This window comes from Ovis aries, chromosome 1, assembly GCF_016772045.2.
Source record: "Ovis aries strain OAR_USU_Benz2616 breed Rambouillet chromosome 1, ARS-UI_Ramb_v3.0, whole genome shotgun sequence".
Lineage (NCBI taxonomy): Eukaryota > Metazoa > Chordata > Mammalia > Artiodactyla > Bovidae > Ovis > Ovis aries.
Window position 1 is genome coordinate 269,593,810 of NC_056054.1, and position 20,339 is coordinate 269,614,148.

The 20,339-nt window shown below is 51.4% G+C and overlaps 1 protein-coding gene across 3 annotated transcripts in view; it reads left to right on the plus strand.

Annotated features, from left to right (window-relative positions):
• Positions 1 to 501: 501 nt before the first annotated feature.
• SIM2 (SIM bHLH transcription factor 2) overlaps positions 502 to 20,339 on the plus strand; it is a 50,219-nt gene continuing 30,381 nt past the window's right edge. For all 3 annotated transcript variants that reach the window (XM_027961583.3, XM_042238389.2, XM_042238390.2), the window contains exons 1-4: positions 502 to 1,348; positions 9,579 to 9,661; positions 12,676 to 12,765; positions 20,002 to 20,110. In XM_027961583.3, coding sequence (XP_027817384.2) covers positions 1,174 to 1,348; positions 9,579 to 9,661; positions 12,676 to 12,765; positions 20,002 to 20,110 — 457 coding nt within the window. In that variant the 5' untranslated portion in view covers positions 502 to 1,173. The remainder of the gene's footprint in view (positions 1,349 to 9,578; positions 9,662 to 12,675; positions 12,766 to 20,001; positions 20,111 to 20,339) is intronic.

A 20,339-nucleotide genomic window follows, 5' to 3' on the forward strand; every position in this document is an offset into this window, starting at 1 on the left:
CTAGGGGGGCGCTTTTCTTCCCCCTCTGGCCTCCCTGCCACACTTTCGGCTCTCCCTGCGAACTGGGGAGAAGCGGGGTCCCCGCGCGGGCTCGGGGATTCATCCTCCGCCGCGGGGCACTCGGGCCGCGCCGCCCTGTAGCTGCCTCGGAGCCGCCGAGAAGGTCCCGGCACCCCTTCCCCCCTCCTTCGTCCTCCAGCGCCCCCCCCCATCCCCCGCCCCGGTGTCCAGGTCCCGCGACCCGCTCGCCCGAGCCCGTCCCTGTCGCGCGCCTCGGGCACTCACCGCCTCTTCCTCGAGGCCCGGAGCCCGCGGGTCTCTCCTGGGAGAGTCCCTGGAGGCGGAGGTGCGCCTGTGACTCCGGGGCCGCGGCGGGGTCTGGAGGCGAGGTTGGCCGCCCCCGCCCCCGCCGCGGTCCCTCCTCCCCCCCTCTTTCCGCCCCCCCCTCCCCACTTCCCCGGGCCGCGGCGCCCGAGCGCTCCGCCCGAAGGCGGGTCCGCCATAAACAAACGCGTCTCGACCGCACGTGGACCGCGGAACTTCTGCGCCTGGCGGCAGATCGCGGGCTCCGGGCGCCGCAGCTGCGGGCACAGGGCACCGCCAGGGAGGGCAGGCGAGCGCTCCCGGGCCGGGCCCAGCCGCCTCCGCTCCCCCTCCGCCCCATGGCTCCTCGGCCGCCGCCGCCCGTGCCGCCCTCCAGTTCGGAGGGGCCTCGCGGCAGCGGGTACGAACACTCGGCCAAGGACTAAAAAACACAGCACCGCCGCCTCCTCGCCTGCCACTCTCCAGCCCTGGAAGGAAAGCCCGCGGCCCGGAGAGACGAGAGGGAAGGAAGGCAGAGTGCGGTCGAAGCGAGCGGGGAGCCAGGGCTCCGGTTCGCCGCAGGACAGTTCGGCCCGGAGGAGGCTGCGCCCCGGGGCGGCGGCGGCGGGCGGAGCGCGGGGCGGCGCCGCCGGATTGCGCCGACCTCCCGGCCCGCGCGGCTGCAGAGAGGCGCCCCGGTGTCCCCCGGGTCGGCCCCGCGCACCTGCTCGCGCGGCCGGCGCCCCACACCCCCCGACCCCCACCGCCAGGTATCCCGCGCCCCCTTTCCCATCGCCGCCGCTGCAGCCGGAGCGCAGCTCCGCGGGCCTGGAGCACCGCCGGGTCTAATATGCCCGGAGCAGAGGCGCGATGAAGGAGAAGTCCAAGAATGCGGCCAAGACCAGGAGGGAGAAGGAAAATGGCGAGTTTTACGAGCTGGCCAAGCTGCTCCCGCTACCATCGGCCATCACCTCGCAGTTGGACAAGGCGTCCATCATCCGACTCACCACGAGCTACCTGAAGATGCGCGCCGTCTTTCCCGAAGGTGAGAGGCCCGCAGGTGGGCGGCCGGGAGCGCTAGGAGGCCCAAACCGGAGCCGGAGCTCTACCAGAGGGGCGGCTTGAGTCTCCCGGGCCGCTGCCGGAACATCTGGCGGAGGTCGCCGCGGGGAACTTCGGCTCCTCCTGGAGTTGAGGGGCCAGGGGCCTGGTCCCCAGACTACCAGACCATCCTCTGGCCCAAGACTGGAGAGGGACGAACCAGGAATCGCTGCATGAGTGTGCGAGTCCAGCCTGATCTTCTTTCCTTTCCTCTTTCCTTTCTTCGTTTCTTTAACTCCTCTTTTATTCTTTCCTTCTTACTTCTCTTTGCATGAAGGGGAAAGGGCAGTGTACCTCGGCAGGAACTGAAGGGTGTTTGCCGGTCGCAGCTGGGAGAGACTGGAGTACATACCGGGAGGCCCTGCAGGCCGAGCTCCCAGCAGAGCACCTGGGGAGCCTGGGCCTCAGAATGAGGCCTCCCCGGTTGTCTGTTCTCTGCTGAGCTTTCTCGAGGCTGGGATTCCAGAGGTCAGGGTGGGAGAGACCCCGCTCAAGGAGGTGAACCCAGATAAGGCAGGAGAGACAGAGGGAGGTGGTTCATTTCGAAGTGGCAGGCGGGCCTGAGCAGTCTTCTTTTCTAGATGGGAATTACAAGCCCGGTAGGGGCAGGTGCCCTGGTGGTCAGGGGTCACCAGGACCCTCCGGTCCTGGCAGGCTCTCCGTGATCAGACACGGTGGCCCACTGGGCAGGGCACTCCCTGCCCGACCGGGCCTGTGGGTGCGTCGTGGGCACCTCTGGTCTGGAAGAGGCCTGATCACCGCAGCGGCCCTTTTGGTGTCCCTGTAACTCCGAACCGATGCCTTTCCGGAGTCTCTGTGCCCAGCCACAGGGGCTGCGGCCTGGCAGAACGGGTTAGGACCCTTGTCTGAGACGCTCTGCTCTGGGGCCTGAGGGGCACAACCCCCACGGAGACCTGCAGGCCTCGGTGTCCCAAGAGCTCCGCCGGGACTAGGGAGACGCCTTCGGCCACAGGACACAGGGAAGAATTGCAGCAGTGTCCCGACAGGTGTCCCTCCAGCAAAGAGCACCTCCGTTAAGGCGGTTCCAGGCCAGGTGATCGACCTGAAGTGGGTAAACCCGACCTTTGTATGGTGGGTGCCCCTGAGCCTGCTGTTTGGCATCGTCTCTGGGTCTTAAGCTGCCTTTCACACCGCCTTCTGGGTGGAGTGCGGAGGGCCTGTCCTCTGGCTCCGCAGTGGGTGGCTTGGAGCCCAGCACCACGCAGGACGCAGAGCCCAGAGGACTGGAAGCGGTGGCCTGTCCCCGCTGGCGGGCACCCTGTGCCTTCCAGCTACACCGGGCAGCCGACTGGCGCGTTTCTCCCAGGATCAGGAGCCCGTGACCTGACCGCCAGAACCCCAAGCTCCTAGAAGGGAAAGTTCTTTTCCTTTCCCACCAACTCCACCCGCCCCCCAGAGGCCCCCGACTCAACTCGACTCCTCCCTTTGGGAGCTTCAGTGGCCGGTGGGTAGTGATCGCTCGTCTTGTCGATCTTCCACCGAAGTAGAGATGATTGCTCTCCTGCTGAAGTTTCAGTGAAAGTTAGAGGAGAATTAGGTTTTGAAAAGCCGAGTCTCTTTCCAACCCAGGGAGGAGGGATGGCAACTGGTTTGCCACAGTGAGCGGGTCAGTAATCCGCATGCTACAGAGCAGGTGCGGAGTCCGGACAGGATGGAAGCCTCCTCTCCTGTCCCAAGATTAAATGATTTTTAAGCAAGTCAGAACTGAGTTAGAGGTCCGGAGAAAGGCTAACTTGCAGGCCATTCGTTGTTTGGCGATTTCCAGGAAAGCAGCTTACAAATTGGGAACTGGTGGGTGGACTGCTGCTGCAAGTACTTCAACTGAGGCTGCAGGTTTCAGCTCTGGGAAGCAAGTCTCCAGGCCTTGGGGCCCAGAATTTCTTGGCCCTGAGGCTGAACGAGATAAAGAATGCGCCTGCCAATGCGGGAGACCGGGGTTTGATCCCTCAGGTTGGGAAGATCCCCTGGAGGAGGGCATGGCAACCCACTCCAGCATTCTTGCCGGGGGAAGATCCTATGGACAGAGGAGCCTGGCGGGCTGCAGTCCATGGGGTCACAGAAGAGTTGGACAGGACGGAGACGACTGAGCACAGAGCTGGCTGCAGGGATGGGTGGGCTGCGGTCTGGCCCCTGAGCACAGGCCCCAGTGTTTTGTTCCTAGTGATCTGTGGGTCTCCTGGAGGTGGGGGCGGGGACCATCCAGATTGGAACTCCAGGAGGGGTCGGGGATTGCAGTTTGGTCCTAGAGTTTGGTAAATAGTACTGGATCTATGGGGGGGGGGGTCCCAGTCCATCCAAAACGGGGAGCAGAAGGTGGTCTACCCCAGCGCTCCTGCAGGGATGATGCTGGGGGTCCTGGCCTGTCTGATGGGCAGCAGCCTGGGGGACTCCTCCCTGGGCTCAGAGACCTGGGCCCTGCTGTTCTGGGGGCGACAATACCCCCCTCCCAACCCCAAGTGAGTCTGGGACTGGAGAGGTGCCTAGGGCAGAGAAAAGGATGAGTTTAGAAAGACCTCAATTGTGCAAAAGGACTGGTTCCCCTCTCCGGTAGCTCAGAAGGGCTGGGAGTTTGGAAGTAGCACCCGAAATTGATTTGACCTGTTGGGATAGGGGTTGGTGGAACCGCGAGGGATCTCGAGGCGGGCTTCAGTGAGGTTTCAGGACCACCCCAGTCCTGTGACGAGGTGGGAGCTCCAGGATCTGCTCCGGGTCTCAGGGCAAATGGAAAGATACGGAAACACCCTCGCTGTTAGGTGGCCTGGGAGCAGGCGGGATCCCGGGTGAAGAGGAATCTAGAGAGTACATTAGGACTAAGAGAGTTAGCACATGAATAGCACAGGCTGAAGGAACCACGGGGATCCTCAGACTAACGCTTTGCATTTGAGGAAATTGAGGCTAGAGCGGGACGGGCCTTTCCCCAGATCCCGTTTCACCTGGCGAGGACCAGGCAGGCGGTGCCTGCCGAGGGCAGGGAGGCCAGTGCTGGAGAGGCTGCCGGGCCTCAGCTCTGTTCATCCTGAGACCGCCGGGTGAAAGGAGAGAAAGAGACGCCCCAGCATGGGGACAAGGAGAGGCGACTGGAGCCAGGTGGACACCCCCGGGGGAGGCCAGGTTGCAAGCTGGATAGTGCTGGCAGCCCAGACAGCCGGCACAAGCTTGGGGCTGTCGGGCTGCCCCGCTGGGCCTTGGTCTTCTTGTCTGTAAAATGGGCCCATCAGCAACTCCATGGCTGAACAAGTTTCCTGGGATGGGGTGTGAGGAGGCAGGCTGGAGCAGGTGGATATTGATGGTGTTCCTCCTCCAGTCTGTGTCCTTCCCATGAGCTCGCTGCCTTCCCCCGACCCCAGCCAGGTGCGGCTTGAATGCTGTCGGACCTACTGGGCAGACTTCTGAGACCCACCGCCTGGAGTTGGAAGAGGAGTGGTTTTCGGGGTCCCCACCAGTTCTTCCCCTTTAACTGCAAGCTGAGAAGTGGTGAGGTAGATGGGCAGGCAAGAGGGCAAGGGAGCCAAGCTGGCTTTGGCAGGGACTCAGAATGGAAAGCTTAGTGGGTTAACGTGGGTGGGAAGGCTGGGTGCTCCCAGGGCACAGGGTCTACCTGGCCTGTTGTCACTGTGCCCTTCCCCTCAGGGGAAGGGGGGCGGCTTTGGAAACACAGAAGCACCTTGAGTGGGCCATCACTGCGTGTGACCACGCCAGGCTGTAACACAAAATTATTCCGCCATCTGGTGATCCGTGCTGGGCCTGGGGAGGCTGGGGTCAGAGCTGGGAAAGCTCGGGGGGTGGCCAGTCACCAGGGTTAGGCCCCCTTCCTGGGAGCTGGGGTTCCCAGAGGGTGGCCTCCTTCTGGACACTTGTCCAGAAAGCTCTTGCGGAAGAGACTGGCTTCACGTCCCCAGTTGAGGAGCGGAGCTGGAAACAGGCTGGTTATGGGGAGAGAACAGAGCCCCTCCTCCCACTGCCAGCCCCCCCAAGACCCCAGACAGATGTGGGCGCGCGAGAGAGGCAGGGACCACAGCACAGGTGACAACCTTTTACTCCAGAGAAGCGAGCTTGTCACACGCACAGTTAAGTGGGGTTGGAGGCCTGTGTTATTCCAGTGGCCGGATTTGTCTGGGTTTGGGTTGAGGCAGAACCTTTCCTGCCCGCCCTGCCCCGACACACCTGAGTGCCAAGGGGAGGGTTGGGGTGGGGGCCGTCCTAGAAACAGTTGATGGTGATGGAAACACTTTGATTTAGAGGCTTCGGTAAGGAGAAACACGCCCTAAACCGACCTGGGGTCACAGATCCAAGGCCTTTCTCTACCACAGCCCGAAATAATGTAGGGTGTTTTGTTTTTTTTTAAGTAGACATTTTTTTTAGATGAAAGTGGGTTTTTACAACCCTCTCTCTCGATCCCTACTTGGAAGTCTGCCAGGCTCTGCACCAGGTCTGGAAGAGGAGGCTCACAGAGCAGAAGAGTCCGGCAGTGGTGATGGGAACCCAGAGATGCAGGGCGCTGGTAGTTGGGGGCGCTCAGATTCACCTCTGGGGGGTTGACCAGCACTCTAGACTGGCTGGGGGTGCTCCGGGGTGCACACCCGGAAGCCTGGCCGGGCATGCGCTGGCCACGAGGCCTCACCCACCCCATCCTTCAAGGTGTAAGCGTCAGACGACAAGGTCCAAGGTCGCTGGTCTCTTCCATTTGTCGGTGGTCTGAACGAGGTGCGATGCTGACTCTTGGCCAGGTAGGACAGGCTGGAACCTCCCCTTCCCCTACCCCAACCCAGAGCCAGGCTCCGTTGGGACATCTCTACCAGCTGCTCCCCTCAGTACTCACTCTCCTCCACTGTGCAGCTGTTGGTTTGGAAGAGAGTTCTAGGGCCTGGATTTTCAGGGAGCCCCGTGACAACGAACCATTCCAAGGCTGGGAAAGAACTGAATCACCCCCATTTTCGGTACCCAAGGTTGCGCTGGGGGAACTGTGAGAATCACCATCGGTCAGGAAGTTCTTATCCAAGTCTGGACCCATTCGTCACTGGATACAGTGGGTTCTGCTCCTGGGTCCAGAGGAGCAGACCCAGCTGCCTCCTTTGGGTCTCCACATGTGTGTCCCTTCATCTGAGAGGATGAGACCCGATCCCTCAGCGAGGGAACCCCTCCAGTCTCCCGCCTCAGCAAGGAATCGACTTATTTATGTAATCTGATGTTTATGGCCTGTGACCTGCACCCAGGCACAGGTGGTGCTCTTTCAAAAACTGTAGGTTGACTGACTGCCTGAGCACCCAGAGAGGAGAGACCATTTTTAGGTAGTTTCTGTGGTGGGCTTCCCAAGTGGCTCAGATGGTAAAAAAAAAAAAAAAAATCTGCCTGAGATGCAGGAGACCCGGGTTCGATCCCTGGATGGGGAAGATCCCCTGGAGAAGGAAATGGCAACCCACTTTAGTATTCTTGCCTGGGAAATCCCATGGACAGAGGAGCCTGGCGGGCTGCAGTCCATGGGGCCACAAAGAGTCACACAAGACTGAGCGACTAATGACTAACACTGGCGGGCTGGGCCTGGCAGGGTTGAAACCAAATAGCCCGCTGAGTGCGGGTACAAGGTCACCCACAGACCTTTGGAGGCAGAGGGAGAAAGGGGATACCTGTCTCCCTTTTCCTGTGATCTCATGGCTGATCACTCCCCCAAATGGCCTAGCCATCTAGATTCCCAGCATCAGACAGTGCCCCCCACTGCCAACACATGTAGGGCACACATGTAGGACCCCAAACCCTGGCTGGAAACCACAGGCCAGGTTGGGAACCCCATTTGCTCGTCATTAGTATGGTTGCAGGGATTTCCCAGAATCAGGCAAGACAGACCGCCAACGACATAAACCCGGGGCGGGGGGAGCAGGGGGAGCTCAGCCCAGCCTTTTCTTACACTCTTCCCTCATTTTTCTAACAAACGAAGCTTTTTGTCAGGTCCAAATAAGGACCATGTATCCAGCAGCTCACTTTTTCAGGAGTATATATGGCTTTATGGTAACAAGATGATTTCTTTTTTTGGTTACAAACCCTACCTTCTTTAGTCTCTGCATCCAGCCCAAAGTAGATTTTTATGGGCCCAGGGAAAAGGCCTCGCGCACAGCGGTTTCTAATGGAAGAGCTGGCAGCCCCATCACTCTGTGAGGTGGCCTGGGGGCAGGAAAGTTCGAGGAGAGCCTCCCACCGCCCACCCGACTCATGCCAGGTCCAAATCTCCTCTTGCAAAGCAGAGGTGTGGAGAAATCGAGAAGTCGTAGGAAACGTTATAATAAGAGGACAGGCTTTCCTGATGTATCCAGCTATTTGAATTACACAGAAAGTTGGCCTGTGTAGCCAGTGCACTTTGGTATGTGAGGCTGGAAGGCTTTGGGGAGACCCAGGAAGTCTGGTGTGGGGGGGTCATTCCCAAAGATGCAGATTTCCCCAGGTCTCTCAGACCCAGGCCTTCTGAGGAGTGAGGGTCACGGACTATGCCCACTGTCCACAGAGAGCCAGGCAGAGGTGGCCTGGCCCAGACCGGGGGACGGGCCCAGGAGTGGGCTAAAGGACAGTTTAGCAGCTGCGTTTGCCGACTGGCAGACATCAGAATTCCTGGACCCTCATTACACTTTTTTCTTCATTCAGGCCTCTGGGGACTTCAAATTTTGGTTCTTCCCATTTCTGGTTTCCAGCAGGCTCTCGGGTGTTGGGGAGGAAGGCCCTACTGATGGCCCTGTACTGTGGTCACCGCGGTCACCCTTGGGGGTTGGGTGAACAGTGGTTTCCTAAGGTTAAAGAGACACCTCCATTCCACTCTGAGGTGGGGTCTGGGGAGTGGGGTGGGAGTGGTGATGGTATTTGGGAGATGCAGAAATGAACCAATTCCTTATAGGGAGACCAGGATAAACCTCCAAGTGTGGCACCCAGGCACTGGGGGAGGGGGGTGCGTTTTCCGCCCGCTGGGATTGAAATTTCCATGGTCCTCGGGTTTGCTCTGGCCCCGGGTTGGGCCCCACACTCCCGGGAGCTGCAGCCAGGGGGCCGGTCTGCCCTGGAGGAAGGGGACGCCCTCTGACCCGGAGGCAAGACCCCAGCTCACTGTGTAGGGTCGCAGCCCAGGTGGGAGGGAGCGAGGTGCTAGGACAGCGGTGACTGGCTTTCGCCACGTAGCACCGGCACCAGCACCAGCCTCGGGGATCGCTGGAGGGTTTCGGGCCAGGCCACCGGCAGGAAAGGCTCCAGGGAGCGGCTTGTGGGTCCCTCTGAGCTTGCACTTAGCGCTGCAATCTCACTGGGCTTTCCTGCTTCCTGCAGAGAAAGCCTGGGAGCTCCCGGGATCACAGCGGCTGAGCCGAGGGCACTCAAGAGGGATATTCTGCCGAGCAGGGCTGCCTTTCCCCTGGTGCACTTTCTGCAACACCAGTGGCCTTCTTGGAGGTGGTGGGGAGCCACCGGAGGCTTTGGGGGATAGTTAAGAAGCGGAGGGGCTGTGAGACCCCGATTGTGTGACAAACACCTCCCAGTTACTGTCTAGTATATACACCGCCCTCCCAGCCCTCGGTCCATCCCTCCGCCCCCCCAGCTGCTGGTGAGTTAGGAGTTCACCTTGGGGAAGCCCTCAGGGAACCCCTTTCCAGGTTGGGGCTCCTGGATTGGAAGAAGGTCAGTGCTTCTGGGGCCTGTGAGGGGGTGCTAAAAAGTCAGGGAGTTGGGAGGATTCCAGGAGATTGAAAAAGATTAAAAAAAAAAAAAAAAAGGAACAGAAAAGCCACCTCTAAGACAGCCAGGGCTCTTAAGTGTGGGCCGCTCTGTCTTTGGGAAAATACGTAGGTGCCAGCTTCACAGGGGAGGGAGAGAGGGGGTACCTTTGGGGGGTAATATTTACTGGTCGAATCCATATCCCTCTGTGGATGCGAGGATGGCCAATTTCAAAGCAGATTAGATTACCTTGTGGCATGTTAAATAAAACGGCAATTTCAGAGCGGTGAGCCTGCGGGCGACCCAGAGGAGCTGCCTACGGGCCAGGCGGCCTTGGACCTGGAGGCCTCTGTGGGAATTTCTCCTCTGCCCTTTTTTCTTTTTGATCGAAGGCCAAGGAAGGGGTGACTGGGGGCGGAGGTCACTGGCTGGGTGCTGCCGTTTACCGGTTTGCTTTGGTTCCCGTCCAGGTTTAGGAGACGCGTGGGGACAGCCCAGCCGCGCGGGGCCCCTGGACAGTGTCGCCAAGGAGCTGGGATCGCACTTGCTGCAGGTAGTGGGGTCGCCACACAAGGGGAGGGGGAGGAGAAGCGCTGTGCCACCCAAGGCCCTGCACCCCATGGGGCCTCCCTTCCGACTGCCTTGCCAGTCTTGGGGGGAGTCCCCTTCTCACGCAACCTCTGGAGGGTCCATTGACCAACCCCCAGGCTAAAGAGGTCAACAATGATCAGACTTTGGGCCAATAGACTTCCCATAACTCCTCTTCTGGGGAGGGGGACGCCAGGGCCCCATGTGGATTCTGCACAGCCAGTGCAACCTCGGGTTGGCCCCCCACGAACCCCACACCTAGCCTGCTTTCAACTCCTGCCCCCAGGACTCTGTAGCCCTTGAGACCTAGGGGAAGGGTGAAGTCCTCTACAACCTGACTTTCCTCAACACAGTTTCGGAGCACTTGCTCTGTGCCTGACGCCAAGCCAGGCGCTGGAGCCAGAGAAGCAAGGCCCAAGGACACTCCAAGCCAGAGAGAGGGAGCAATGAAGTGCTTGATGCTTGGGTGTGTGTTTGAAGTTGCAGTGGAGACAGCATCCATAACTGAATCTCAGCAGTTGATGGCGGAGGGCCGGTTCACTGCTGGGCCCAGATTCTATTCTAAATCTACTGTATCATCTCTTCGCTTAGAAGTGTGTTCTATTTTTAACTGCATTTTTTTTCAGAGGAAGAAGTCGAGGCACAGAAAGGTTAAGCCGCAGGCCTGAGGTCACACCACACCGGGCGGAGCCTTGTTCCACCCGAGTGGTCCAGCTCTTAAGTGGGGGCAGCTCAGGACATGGTGCGGCGCCCCTGGCTCACCAAGGAAGCCCTGACTTGGTCTGTGGTCCGCCGCTTATCGCCCCAGCCCGCAGCCATTCAGCCAGGGGCTGTTAAACCGCCCTGACCTCGGGTTTCCCCCCCGCGGTGTCTGGGGCCGCGGCGGAGTAACCGGGCGCACGACCGGCCACTTCCAAGTCCGGGGCTGGCGCTAGGTGGGGACAGCAAGTCCTGGTGTCTCGGAGCCTTTCAAATGCCCTTTACAGAGCCTCATCAACGACCCGATTCATTCCCCCCTCCCGTCATTTGTCTCTGCCACCGAAAAATGCCTACCGAGAGCTATTTTGCATTTCCTCCTTCTATTTTCTGTTTTCTTAAAAAAAAAAAAAAAAAAAAAGTTGGCTTCGAAACTCGGGGACTTGGGTCCGCGCTTCGAAAAAGCAGATCTGTTCAAAACTCTTTTGCCCCCAGATGCCCTAGTGTGATTTCTTTCTTTCTTTTTTTTTTTAAATGCACGCGCTGGGGAAGAGAAGCTCCGGGATATGTTTGAAACCCGAGGCATTTCCAACAGAGAGCCAGCGGTGCGCGAGCTCGCCCGGGAATGGCGCTGTTGGAGCCCTTCCCGCGCCCTGCGCGCTGCCCCCAAGCTCACGTCCGGCGCCGCGCGGGGTATTTTGCGTGCTTGATGCTCCTTCGTATTACAAGTGACACTAATATCAGGGACAACTAAGTGCCAAGGAGCGCCACTGAAAACCTGGCGGCAAAGTCAAAGCCCCCAAGTTTCTCCACTGTACATTTATTTAATTCCGGAGTGTGTCTGCGGATGGGCGGCTTTGCAGTTAATATACATGCAAACGTATTAGGTCATTTGCAGCTCTGAAGGCAGAACCAACATTTTCCATTAAGAGTATTATTTTTTAAGCTACTACTGGCAACGTTCAGAATTTAATTATCATACAACTTTTTTTCTTTTCCACATACAGCCGCTATTATTTCATTTCATGTATCTCTTTCATGATTTTGGAGTTAAGCATGCAAAACGGGCCAACATGGTGATGACTTTAGAAATTGCTAGTTCATATCTTTGAAAAGGAGTTTAGTTGGTAAAATATTTCATACCTGATTTAGAAACATGAAAGTCGGGCTCCTGATCAAGGTGTTGATTTCAACCTCAACGCAAGGAAAGCTATGATAGTTCAGTTGGCAAAGACGTTTTTGCAGCAAAATTGTATTTGAGACAGCAGAATGTAAGGATATCTTTCAAGTTTCACGTCTACATTCTTTTTTAGGCACCCCCCCCAAAGAGGGGGCGGATTTAGAAAAACCAAAGGTAATCTGGTTTCAATTACATGCTGTAAAAATAGAATTTGTGGCCAGAAATTAATTTGGAATATTTTTTATGGGGGCGACGTTGTGGGTTCTATGGGTCTTTCACCAACTTTATTGCTTTTCTTTGGTTCTGGATCTAAAATATGAATGGGTAAATAAAATGCAGTTTCCTTTTTCAAAAATAATTTAGTCCCTTTATCCTTGCCACACATAAATGCAATCATTACCTTTCATTTGACTTAATTACGTCTTATAATTTTACTTTATTTTTTTGAGGGCTAGCCAGCTTTGGCGAAAATCAGAATATCCTTTGGGTGGTTTTAATTGTTCAGAAATTGATCCTTCTTCTCCCTGAATTTTGCAAAGGTCGTTTGATCTCTTGCAAATTCTAAATAATTCTGTAGACATAGTCTGTTAAAAATAACCGGGTATTTTCTTTTATTTTCTGAGGAGTGGGAGTGTTCAGAATTTATTATTCAAATGGTACTTAGGGATAACTAGAAAATTGTGGCAAATAAAGCATATGTTCTAGTGGTTTAAACGGCTGCCAATTATGACATAAAATGGTCTATACAGTGGTAGATTTTCCCCTAAGTACCATACAACTCCGGATTTGTGCTAAGTGCTAAAATAACCCCAACAATAAAGCTACTACGTTTAAACTGAGCTTGATAGGAATTCTCAAATGTTTTGCATGATTTTTCTGATGTAGATGTAAGACTGTTTTTAAAGTCCTTTAAAAGTATTTGAGAGCCTGGCTGGGGAACGAAACCTAACGTCTGTCTCACGGCTCCAGGACTCCGTTTTTACATTTAACCATATACATTGATTATAATATTTTATACATTGCTCCATCCCAGTGACCGTATGATGACCAGCTTTAACTCTTAACATCTATAGTCTCTTACCCTGATGCTTTTTCTTTTACAGACTTTGGATGGATTTGTTTTTGTGGTAGCGTCTGATGGCAAAATCATGTATATTTCGGAAACAGCTTCTGTACATTTAGGCTTGTCCCAGGTGGGTATCATCTAATTTTATGTACAATTAAAATAATAAATTAAGCGTTGGCGGATCTTGACAGCCTTGAAAATGAGTCTGTCCAAGAGTCTGCTTTTGTGTATGAACCTAATCCAAAATTGCAAAATCGTTCTTTTTTTTTCCCCGCCGACAGGCTAGGTTTTTCTTCTTCGTGTTACATTTCACTTTTCCACTTTCTTTTTCCTTTGGGGCTAATGCCTAGTAATATCTTTGCAACAGTCAGCTTTGTCTGTTAGCCTGGACTCTGCTTATACTGTAAAGCTCTCTGCCACTAACAAGAACTTCACAAAGGGAGATTTTTCAGGGCACGCTTGATGGTCTACATGTGGTATTGTGAGCTGCTATGAAAGAGAGAGGCAAGCTGATGGAGAACATGGATTTTATGCAGAATGTGCTTTGGGGAGAGAGAAAAGGGGGGTAGATTTATGAGTGTTCACATGGAATTCAGGGTAATTTTTCCTGAGTTTTTCCAGTTCAGTGGTCGTTTCAGTAAAGCATTTTATATGCTTGTGATAGAAACTCATAAAACTCAGTTTACTACTGTTTTTTTGCACAGCAAGGTCCTGGTTTCTTTAGAACATTTGAATATTACCGATTTTCCTGGAGCCCTCTTCTAAAAAGGAGGTCATTCCCTAGAGGAGAGAGGGGCACTGGGTTTTTATCTATCCCGTCAAGCCAAGGGTTTGGTGGAGGATTTTGGCTGCTGTCTGGGCTGTGGCCAGTCTGGATGGCGGGGGAGTCTACTGATGGTTGCCCATTCACATTTCTGATTTAACAAGCCTGGATCATGGTTCTAAGAGTCACACTGTTTAATACATGTAGGGGCTAAATGTTTCTTTACATTGTGAGTGATCGGAGTGCTTTTTCTCATTACAACTGAAGACACACCAGAATTAATTAGATACAGGAAATAGGCTCCCAGGAGGCAGATGAATAATCTGTGTTGCACCACTCTCCTGTAGTTAAGCCAAAGTAAAACATGCCAATTAAAGTGGCTTGAGTTTTCTCATTGAAAAACAGAATTACCAATTTGGAAACCTGCATCTGGTATAGTCTTTTTTTTCCTTCTGCCAAGATGTTTCTTAAACTTTCCGTTTGTTTACAACCTTCTTTCCCAGTGGATGTACATCCTTACCCAGGTCCAAGGGGGTTTCTGTGCCTGTGTATTTCTTCTGCAGAGTCTTCTAAAATGAATCACATATTAAAATTGTCCAGTATTTTCTGTTCTCTTCCTCTTCTCTTCTTTTATGATGCCAGGCCTCCCAGATAAGATTTAATAAGGCTTGACTCTTTCACCTATGTGACTCATGGGATTAGTGTTGTGGTAGAATGGGAAGCGACTGAAGCGACGCAGCAGCAGCAGCAGCAGCAGAATGGGAAACACTATCGGAAATACGAAGTTTTATCTTTTTATCTTTTCCAGGGTTGTTATTCTCTGAATTTTCACCTTATTAATCTCTGAATGGTTAGAGTTATTTAAGACCCTTTAGTTGGACCCAGCCTGGTTTTTACTCCTGACTTGATCTGTGGCTGAGTGCCCTTGATCAGATTTCTTAACTTTTTAAATGTAACTTATAATAACTTTTGATTAGCCTTGTAATAATGTCACAAACAAGACAAAACGTTTCGCATACTTTTTTAAAATTTACTTTTAATTGGAGAATAATTGCTTTACAGTGTTGTGCTGATTGTTTCGTATAATGTGAATCAGCCATAAGTATACATGTCACCTCCCCCTTGAACCTCCCTCCCACCCCCACCCATTTCGCATACTTTAAAATGACTGGCCAAATATACTTTAAAGTGGGTGGAATCACTTTAACTGAACATTAAATTCAGATCTGAGCTCCCTAGCAGCCAAAGCAAAAAAGGAAATGCATTTAGTTTTATGGTTTTCATTGTGTGATAAGGGTTGATAAGTTGATCTCTCTGAACCACAACTTAAATAAGAAAGTAATGCCTACTGTGCTGCTTCTTTAGAATCAAGGTGAAAATCATACCAAAGGCCCATCTTGTGTGATTTATAAACTATAGGGAGCTACACAGAAGCCAAGCAATATCACAGCTAGAACTGCGCTTCAATTAGCATCCTTTGGTGGGCACGTATTAGGGATACTTAGTCATGGGAAATGTCCTGACACATCATAAGGTTCTGTGTACATACCAGGGCATTCCAGTTCATTCCATCAGGCTGTTCTGTCTGGCATCTTATATCCTTCTGTCATTTTTCTCTTATCATGTGGGAAATAAAAATGATTGCTTTTGAACATGATAATTAAAAATGACCAAAATACTGGCTAGGTAACATATACAGCTCGTGTTCATGATAAACGCCACAAATGGATATCTAATCAGAATCACAATTTAAACTATATTTCCTCTCAGTCCTAATGCAGACGTAAAAGTTTGTATATCATAATTTTGAAAGGGGAGGGAGTTACACACTACCATTTTCCAAGAAAGCTGTAGAGATGCCTTTTGTCTGTAAGTTGCCCAGAGAAGTGTCCTTTTCAAGTAAGTCAAACTGACCATCTCTGAGCCTGGCTGATTTTTTTCTGATCTCCTGGCGGGACTATCCCAGTGTCAGCCTCCAGCTACAAAAACACTTTCCCGGCGACGTCTGGGGAGTGTTTCATGGTGAACTGTTTAAATAAGCAACAACAAACTTTCCCCTTAAATCTACCTCCTGTTCACGATTAACTCTGCAGAAGGAAATCAAGACTGAATCACAAAGTGTATTTTTTTATGTCTTCTTAAATAGTAAAATAAGGTATTGAAAAGAATGTCAAACACCCAACTTCTCTTTAATAAAATGTTTGCACCCTTTGGATTATTTTTATTAGTGGTAACAAGTCAGACAAATATATCAAACATTAAAATTTAAATTAAAATAGGCCTCAAGATTTTTTAAATCACCAGAGATAAAAGTGTTGTTAAAATTTTACCCACCAGTCAAGAGTAACCTTTTAAAAAGGTTTTCTGATGAATAAGGGTGATAATAGCTTATATTTACACTACGCCCTCTGTGTTCCCAGAAGTTTCAGTTACTCTCAAAAATAATATCTCTTTAAGTAATGACTCTTTCACCTTAATTTGGGGGTTAAAGTCTATGTTAGCAGCTTCTAGGAAACATAAACTCCTAGGTTTGCCATAATTGTGTGATAATTCATAGCAAAGTGGTTTTTTTTAATCTACACTATCTAAATAACTCTGAATTATCTGAGAGTATAAAAATGACTCTTTATGTGTTAATAAACCCATCCCAGTTCAAAGCCTTTTATTGAACTTTTTTAAAAGCACGTATTGGAGTAAGTGTACTTCATTTGGCAGAGTTTATTCATTTATTTTTGCTTTTGAATTAGTAAATGTGGCCATCCTTGCTATCAGACTTTGGTACCAAAAAAATGACAGAAAGAACCCCAAAATTCAAATTATCTCCTCAGCCCATAATTCAAGCATTGGAGGGAAAAAGTCAGGCTTCGACTTGTGAATTCTATTTGGTATATGCCACACTCATAATCCAAAATAATTCGTGAAGACAAACTTACATTTGCTCGGAAGAGGTAGAGTTGAGGAAGCACTCTTTATCCACCAAGTTTATTAAATGATTTAGTTTCATGGTTTTTTATTAATTAACTTACATTTGAAGCAGGAAAAAAGCCTTGCATACCTGCTGTGTATTTCTTCAAACATTTTAAAGTATCCTTGTGGTTTAAATTTCCTTACCAAAGTTGCATATGGTATATAACATCTAGGTAACTAACATGCATTCTCACATAACGTAGATACTTATGAAATAGCCGTTCACGAGCTACATAAAGGAAACTAATATTTGAGAGTGTGGCCGGAAGCACAACTGTAAAAATAACCATGGTGTTGTTTGGAGCCATAAGACTTAATCCTTTCACTTTTGAAATAAAGAGAAAGAACAGCGTTTAATGTTTGTTGACATAACTTGAACTCTGAAACCCAAACCATTTTATTTTAAAATGCTTAATTTACCATAGTCAGCAAAACACCCAAAGCAGAGCAATGTGTATTTCCCCAGTACTGGGTGAGTTTCCCCTCCGACCCAGAATATATCCATTTAGTGCTATATTTGTCATATGTAGTTCTCTTGGCAGGAAGAAAAGCTATTCAGCAAAACATAAAAAAGCTCTTAGTAGGAAAGCAATTCATTTTGTAGTTAGCTGGGTTTTACAAATACTAAAATATCACATTGAGGGTCTGTTTTAATAAGGTTGATGTATGAGAGCTGGGAGTTTTATAGAGACAACCATAATTTTTTTTTTTTTTTCTGGTGAGGTAGTCACATTTCTTTCAACATTCAAAAGCACGAATAGATATCTCAATACAGGAAACACCATGTCAACCATAATTTTGAGTCAAGGTCAGCACTGTTTTATCATTTCCAAATTTGTTCTTTAAAAACATTTCCGTGATTTGAAGACTGTTTTACTTCCTAGACAGCCTTAGAGGTTTATCACGAACCTGAGTGTACAGAAAACCAAGCTTTTTCATTCATGGACTGCACTCTTCTCATTCTCCAAAGGCAAGTGATGAGAACAGGCTCTTTGGGAACAGATGAAGCTACTTCAGAGATTAAAACACAAATCAAATCCCTATGAGCCCCGATGCAAGTCTTTTTGCAAATGTATGAAGATGTTTCTCTACAAAGACATCAGTTACTTTTTTCTAAAAACAAACTCCAAGCAAACCAGAGTTGTCATTTTTCTCTAAAAACCCGGGTTAAGGGAGAAATGATAAGCTAACACACACACATGCTATTTATTTTTTCATTTTTAAAAATAAGCCACTGGAATTGTGAGTCCATTAAAGAAAAAAAATAGCTTTCTTATTGATTAGCCTCCATTATTCTCCACCTGACAGAATCTCTAGGGCTGCCCTCAGGAAACAGCTGACTTGAGTGTTGCTGGTTTGTTTAAACTTTTTTAAAGATTAACAGGACTGACTTAAAAGGATATTTCATTTTTACTTTTATTTTTAATGAAATCATGTACTAACTTTTAAAAAATAAAACTTGGCACAGAGTAGGTTCTTGTCTTTTTTTTTAAATATCTGTGGCTGTGCTGGCTCTTAGTTGCGGCATGCAGGATCTTTAGTTGAAGCATGTGGGATCTAGCTCCCCATCAGGAAATCGAATCCAGGCTCCCTGCACTGGGAGCTTGGCGTCTTAGCCACTGGACCACCAGAGAAGGCCCTGACAGAGTAACTTTCTACATAGGCAGATATCCATTTGGGTCATCAGGAAAGTGCCAGGTTGGGGAGGTAGAGAGGGAGGGTTTCTGTAAGCAGATTCTCTCTATTGGTCTATATAATATTGGGGAAAACATTCCATGAATAGTACAGAAAGTAGAACTGAGAAAGTCGTTTTTTTAGGGACCAAGAATACTTAATGGGCCAGGAAACCAAGATTACTTATCGGACCAGAAACATAATTTGTTCTGAATAAACAGACAACTCTTGGAAACATCTCAACACATTGGAGAAAGTGGGTGGGAAGAGTGGGATGAACCCCGTCACCTCTCTGTGGCCCCCTAGCCTGATGATGGCCTTGACCCTGGTTTGGAACGGTAGCTCCTCGGAGAACCTCTCCTTTAAACCACTTGCTGGGGCTGCGCAAGGGGGCACTGTCGGGGCTCCCCTTTTTAAGAAGGTCTCTGCTCTGATTAAGAACAGCCACGAAGGGGTGGTTGGGACAAGCCTGCCTTTGCTGTCAGATGGTGCCCTCTCCCCTGGGGGCAGGGCTGAGAAGGTTTCTCAGACCCACCTAAGGTTCTGTGCCACCCAAAGGCAGTTCCTCACCTATCCGCGTCTTCCCCCACTGGGCTGTGGGGCTCCCACTGGCTGTAGTAGAAGTACCACCACCGCCCCAGGGGCCCTGATCGATACCAGGCACGTTGATTCGCTAACCTGGCCTGCACTGTTGATCTCTGAAAGAGAATCCACCACAACTGCTCGGAAGGCTGCACTGTTGGTGGTAGCTTTTGGAACATTCTACACTACGGCCCATCTTCCGATGGGAGAGCGGGCCCAGGTCCTGAGGATCTCTGTCATCCCCTATTGTGACACTTGTGTTTGGGAGAACAATCCAGAAGTTCTCAAGGTTAGGATCTGTGAGTCATCTCCAGGGACCTCTGTGGAGAGACGGTGACTGTGGTACTTTCCTAGGGAGGCCCATGCCTAAATGTAAAAAGCCGAGTCTGGTCCAGCAGGGACATGGCCTCCAGGCCTGCGTGGGCTCCTCTGTGGGGTGTGTCTGGAAGTGGGTGGTGTGTGAATATCAGGGGAGCAGCCCTCAGGTCACGTGGCTCACTGGAGTGGTCCACCTGGTCCCAGCGGTCACTCAGCCAGCCAGCCGCACTCACAAGTGGGAGCTATGGGGTTAACACAGTGACCCTGGACCAGACGCATTTCTGACCATGTAAAAGAGGCCTGGCAGTGGTCCCAGGGGAAGGACCTTGTTGGGGAGAGTCGTCCTTAATCAAAGGGAGCCCCCAAGTTTCCCCTCAGCCCCTGAGGGCAGGAGCTGTCTGCTCTGGACATCTCCTGGCCACCCATTCCCGAGGGCAGTAGGTCAAGGATGGGCCTGGCTCCGGTCTGATTTTTCTCTTTCTTTTTTCAAGATTTATTTATTTATTTTGTTTCTGCCCGTGCTGGGTCTCATTGCTGTGTGCAGGCTTCTTGCTGCGGTATCTTCTCTTGATGTGGAGAACAGTCTCTAGAGCACCTGCTCAGTAGTCGTGGGCTTAGTTGCTCTGAGGCATGTGGGATCTTCCCAGACCAGGGATCAAACCTGTGTCCCCTGCATTGGCAAACAGTTTCTTAACCTCTGGACCACCAGGGAAGCCCCTTCAGTCTAATTTAAGGTACCTCCCATGTGAAGGATGCTGCCCAGGCTGGGAGGGTCCCCTGATCCATGGCACACCTTTTCCATCCTTCATTCCACTTCCTCCTGCTCAGGACTATCCTGGCCCTGTCGGGAGAGCTGATTGAAAAAGGGCAAACGTTTCTGTGGCGGGGGGGGGGGTGGGAGGGGTGGGGGGGGGGGGGGGGGGGGTTGTAAGCAGACATCAAGGTCCTGCTTCTCCCTGGAGGATGCACACCTGTGATACAACTTCACCTCCTCCCTCCCCACCTCCCCAAAGTCCTAGAGAAGATTCCTGACCCTTCCCCCATTCCTTTCCATGGCAGGTGGAGCTCACGGGCAACAGCATTTATGAGTATATCCATCCTTCGGACCATGATGAGATGACGGCTGTCCTGGCAGCCCACCAGCCTCTTCACCATCACTTGCTCCAAGGTATTTCCTTCAGACAAAAAGAAACCAGAATGAATGCCAGATGATGCTCTTTGTCATGACCTAAGGGCTTTGTTTCCCACGCTGCCCATCCAGGGTCCCTCCAGCAAACATGCAGCGTCCACCGAGTAGGGGGTTGCTTTTATGCCTCTGTCCTTTAAAGCAGTACTGCTGATCTCCTTTCATGTGCCGGAGACTGTGAGAGGTGCAGAGCAGGAGACAGAGAAAAGTG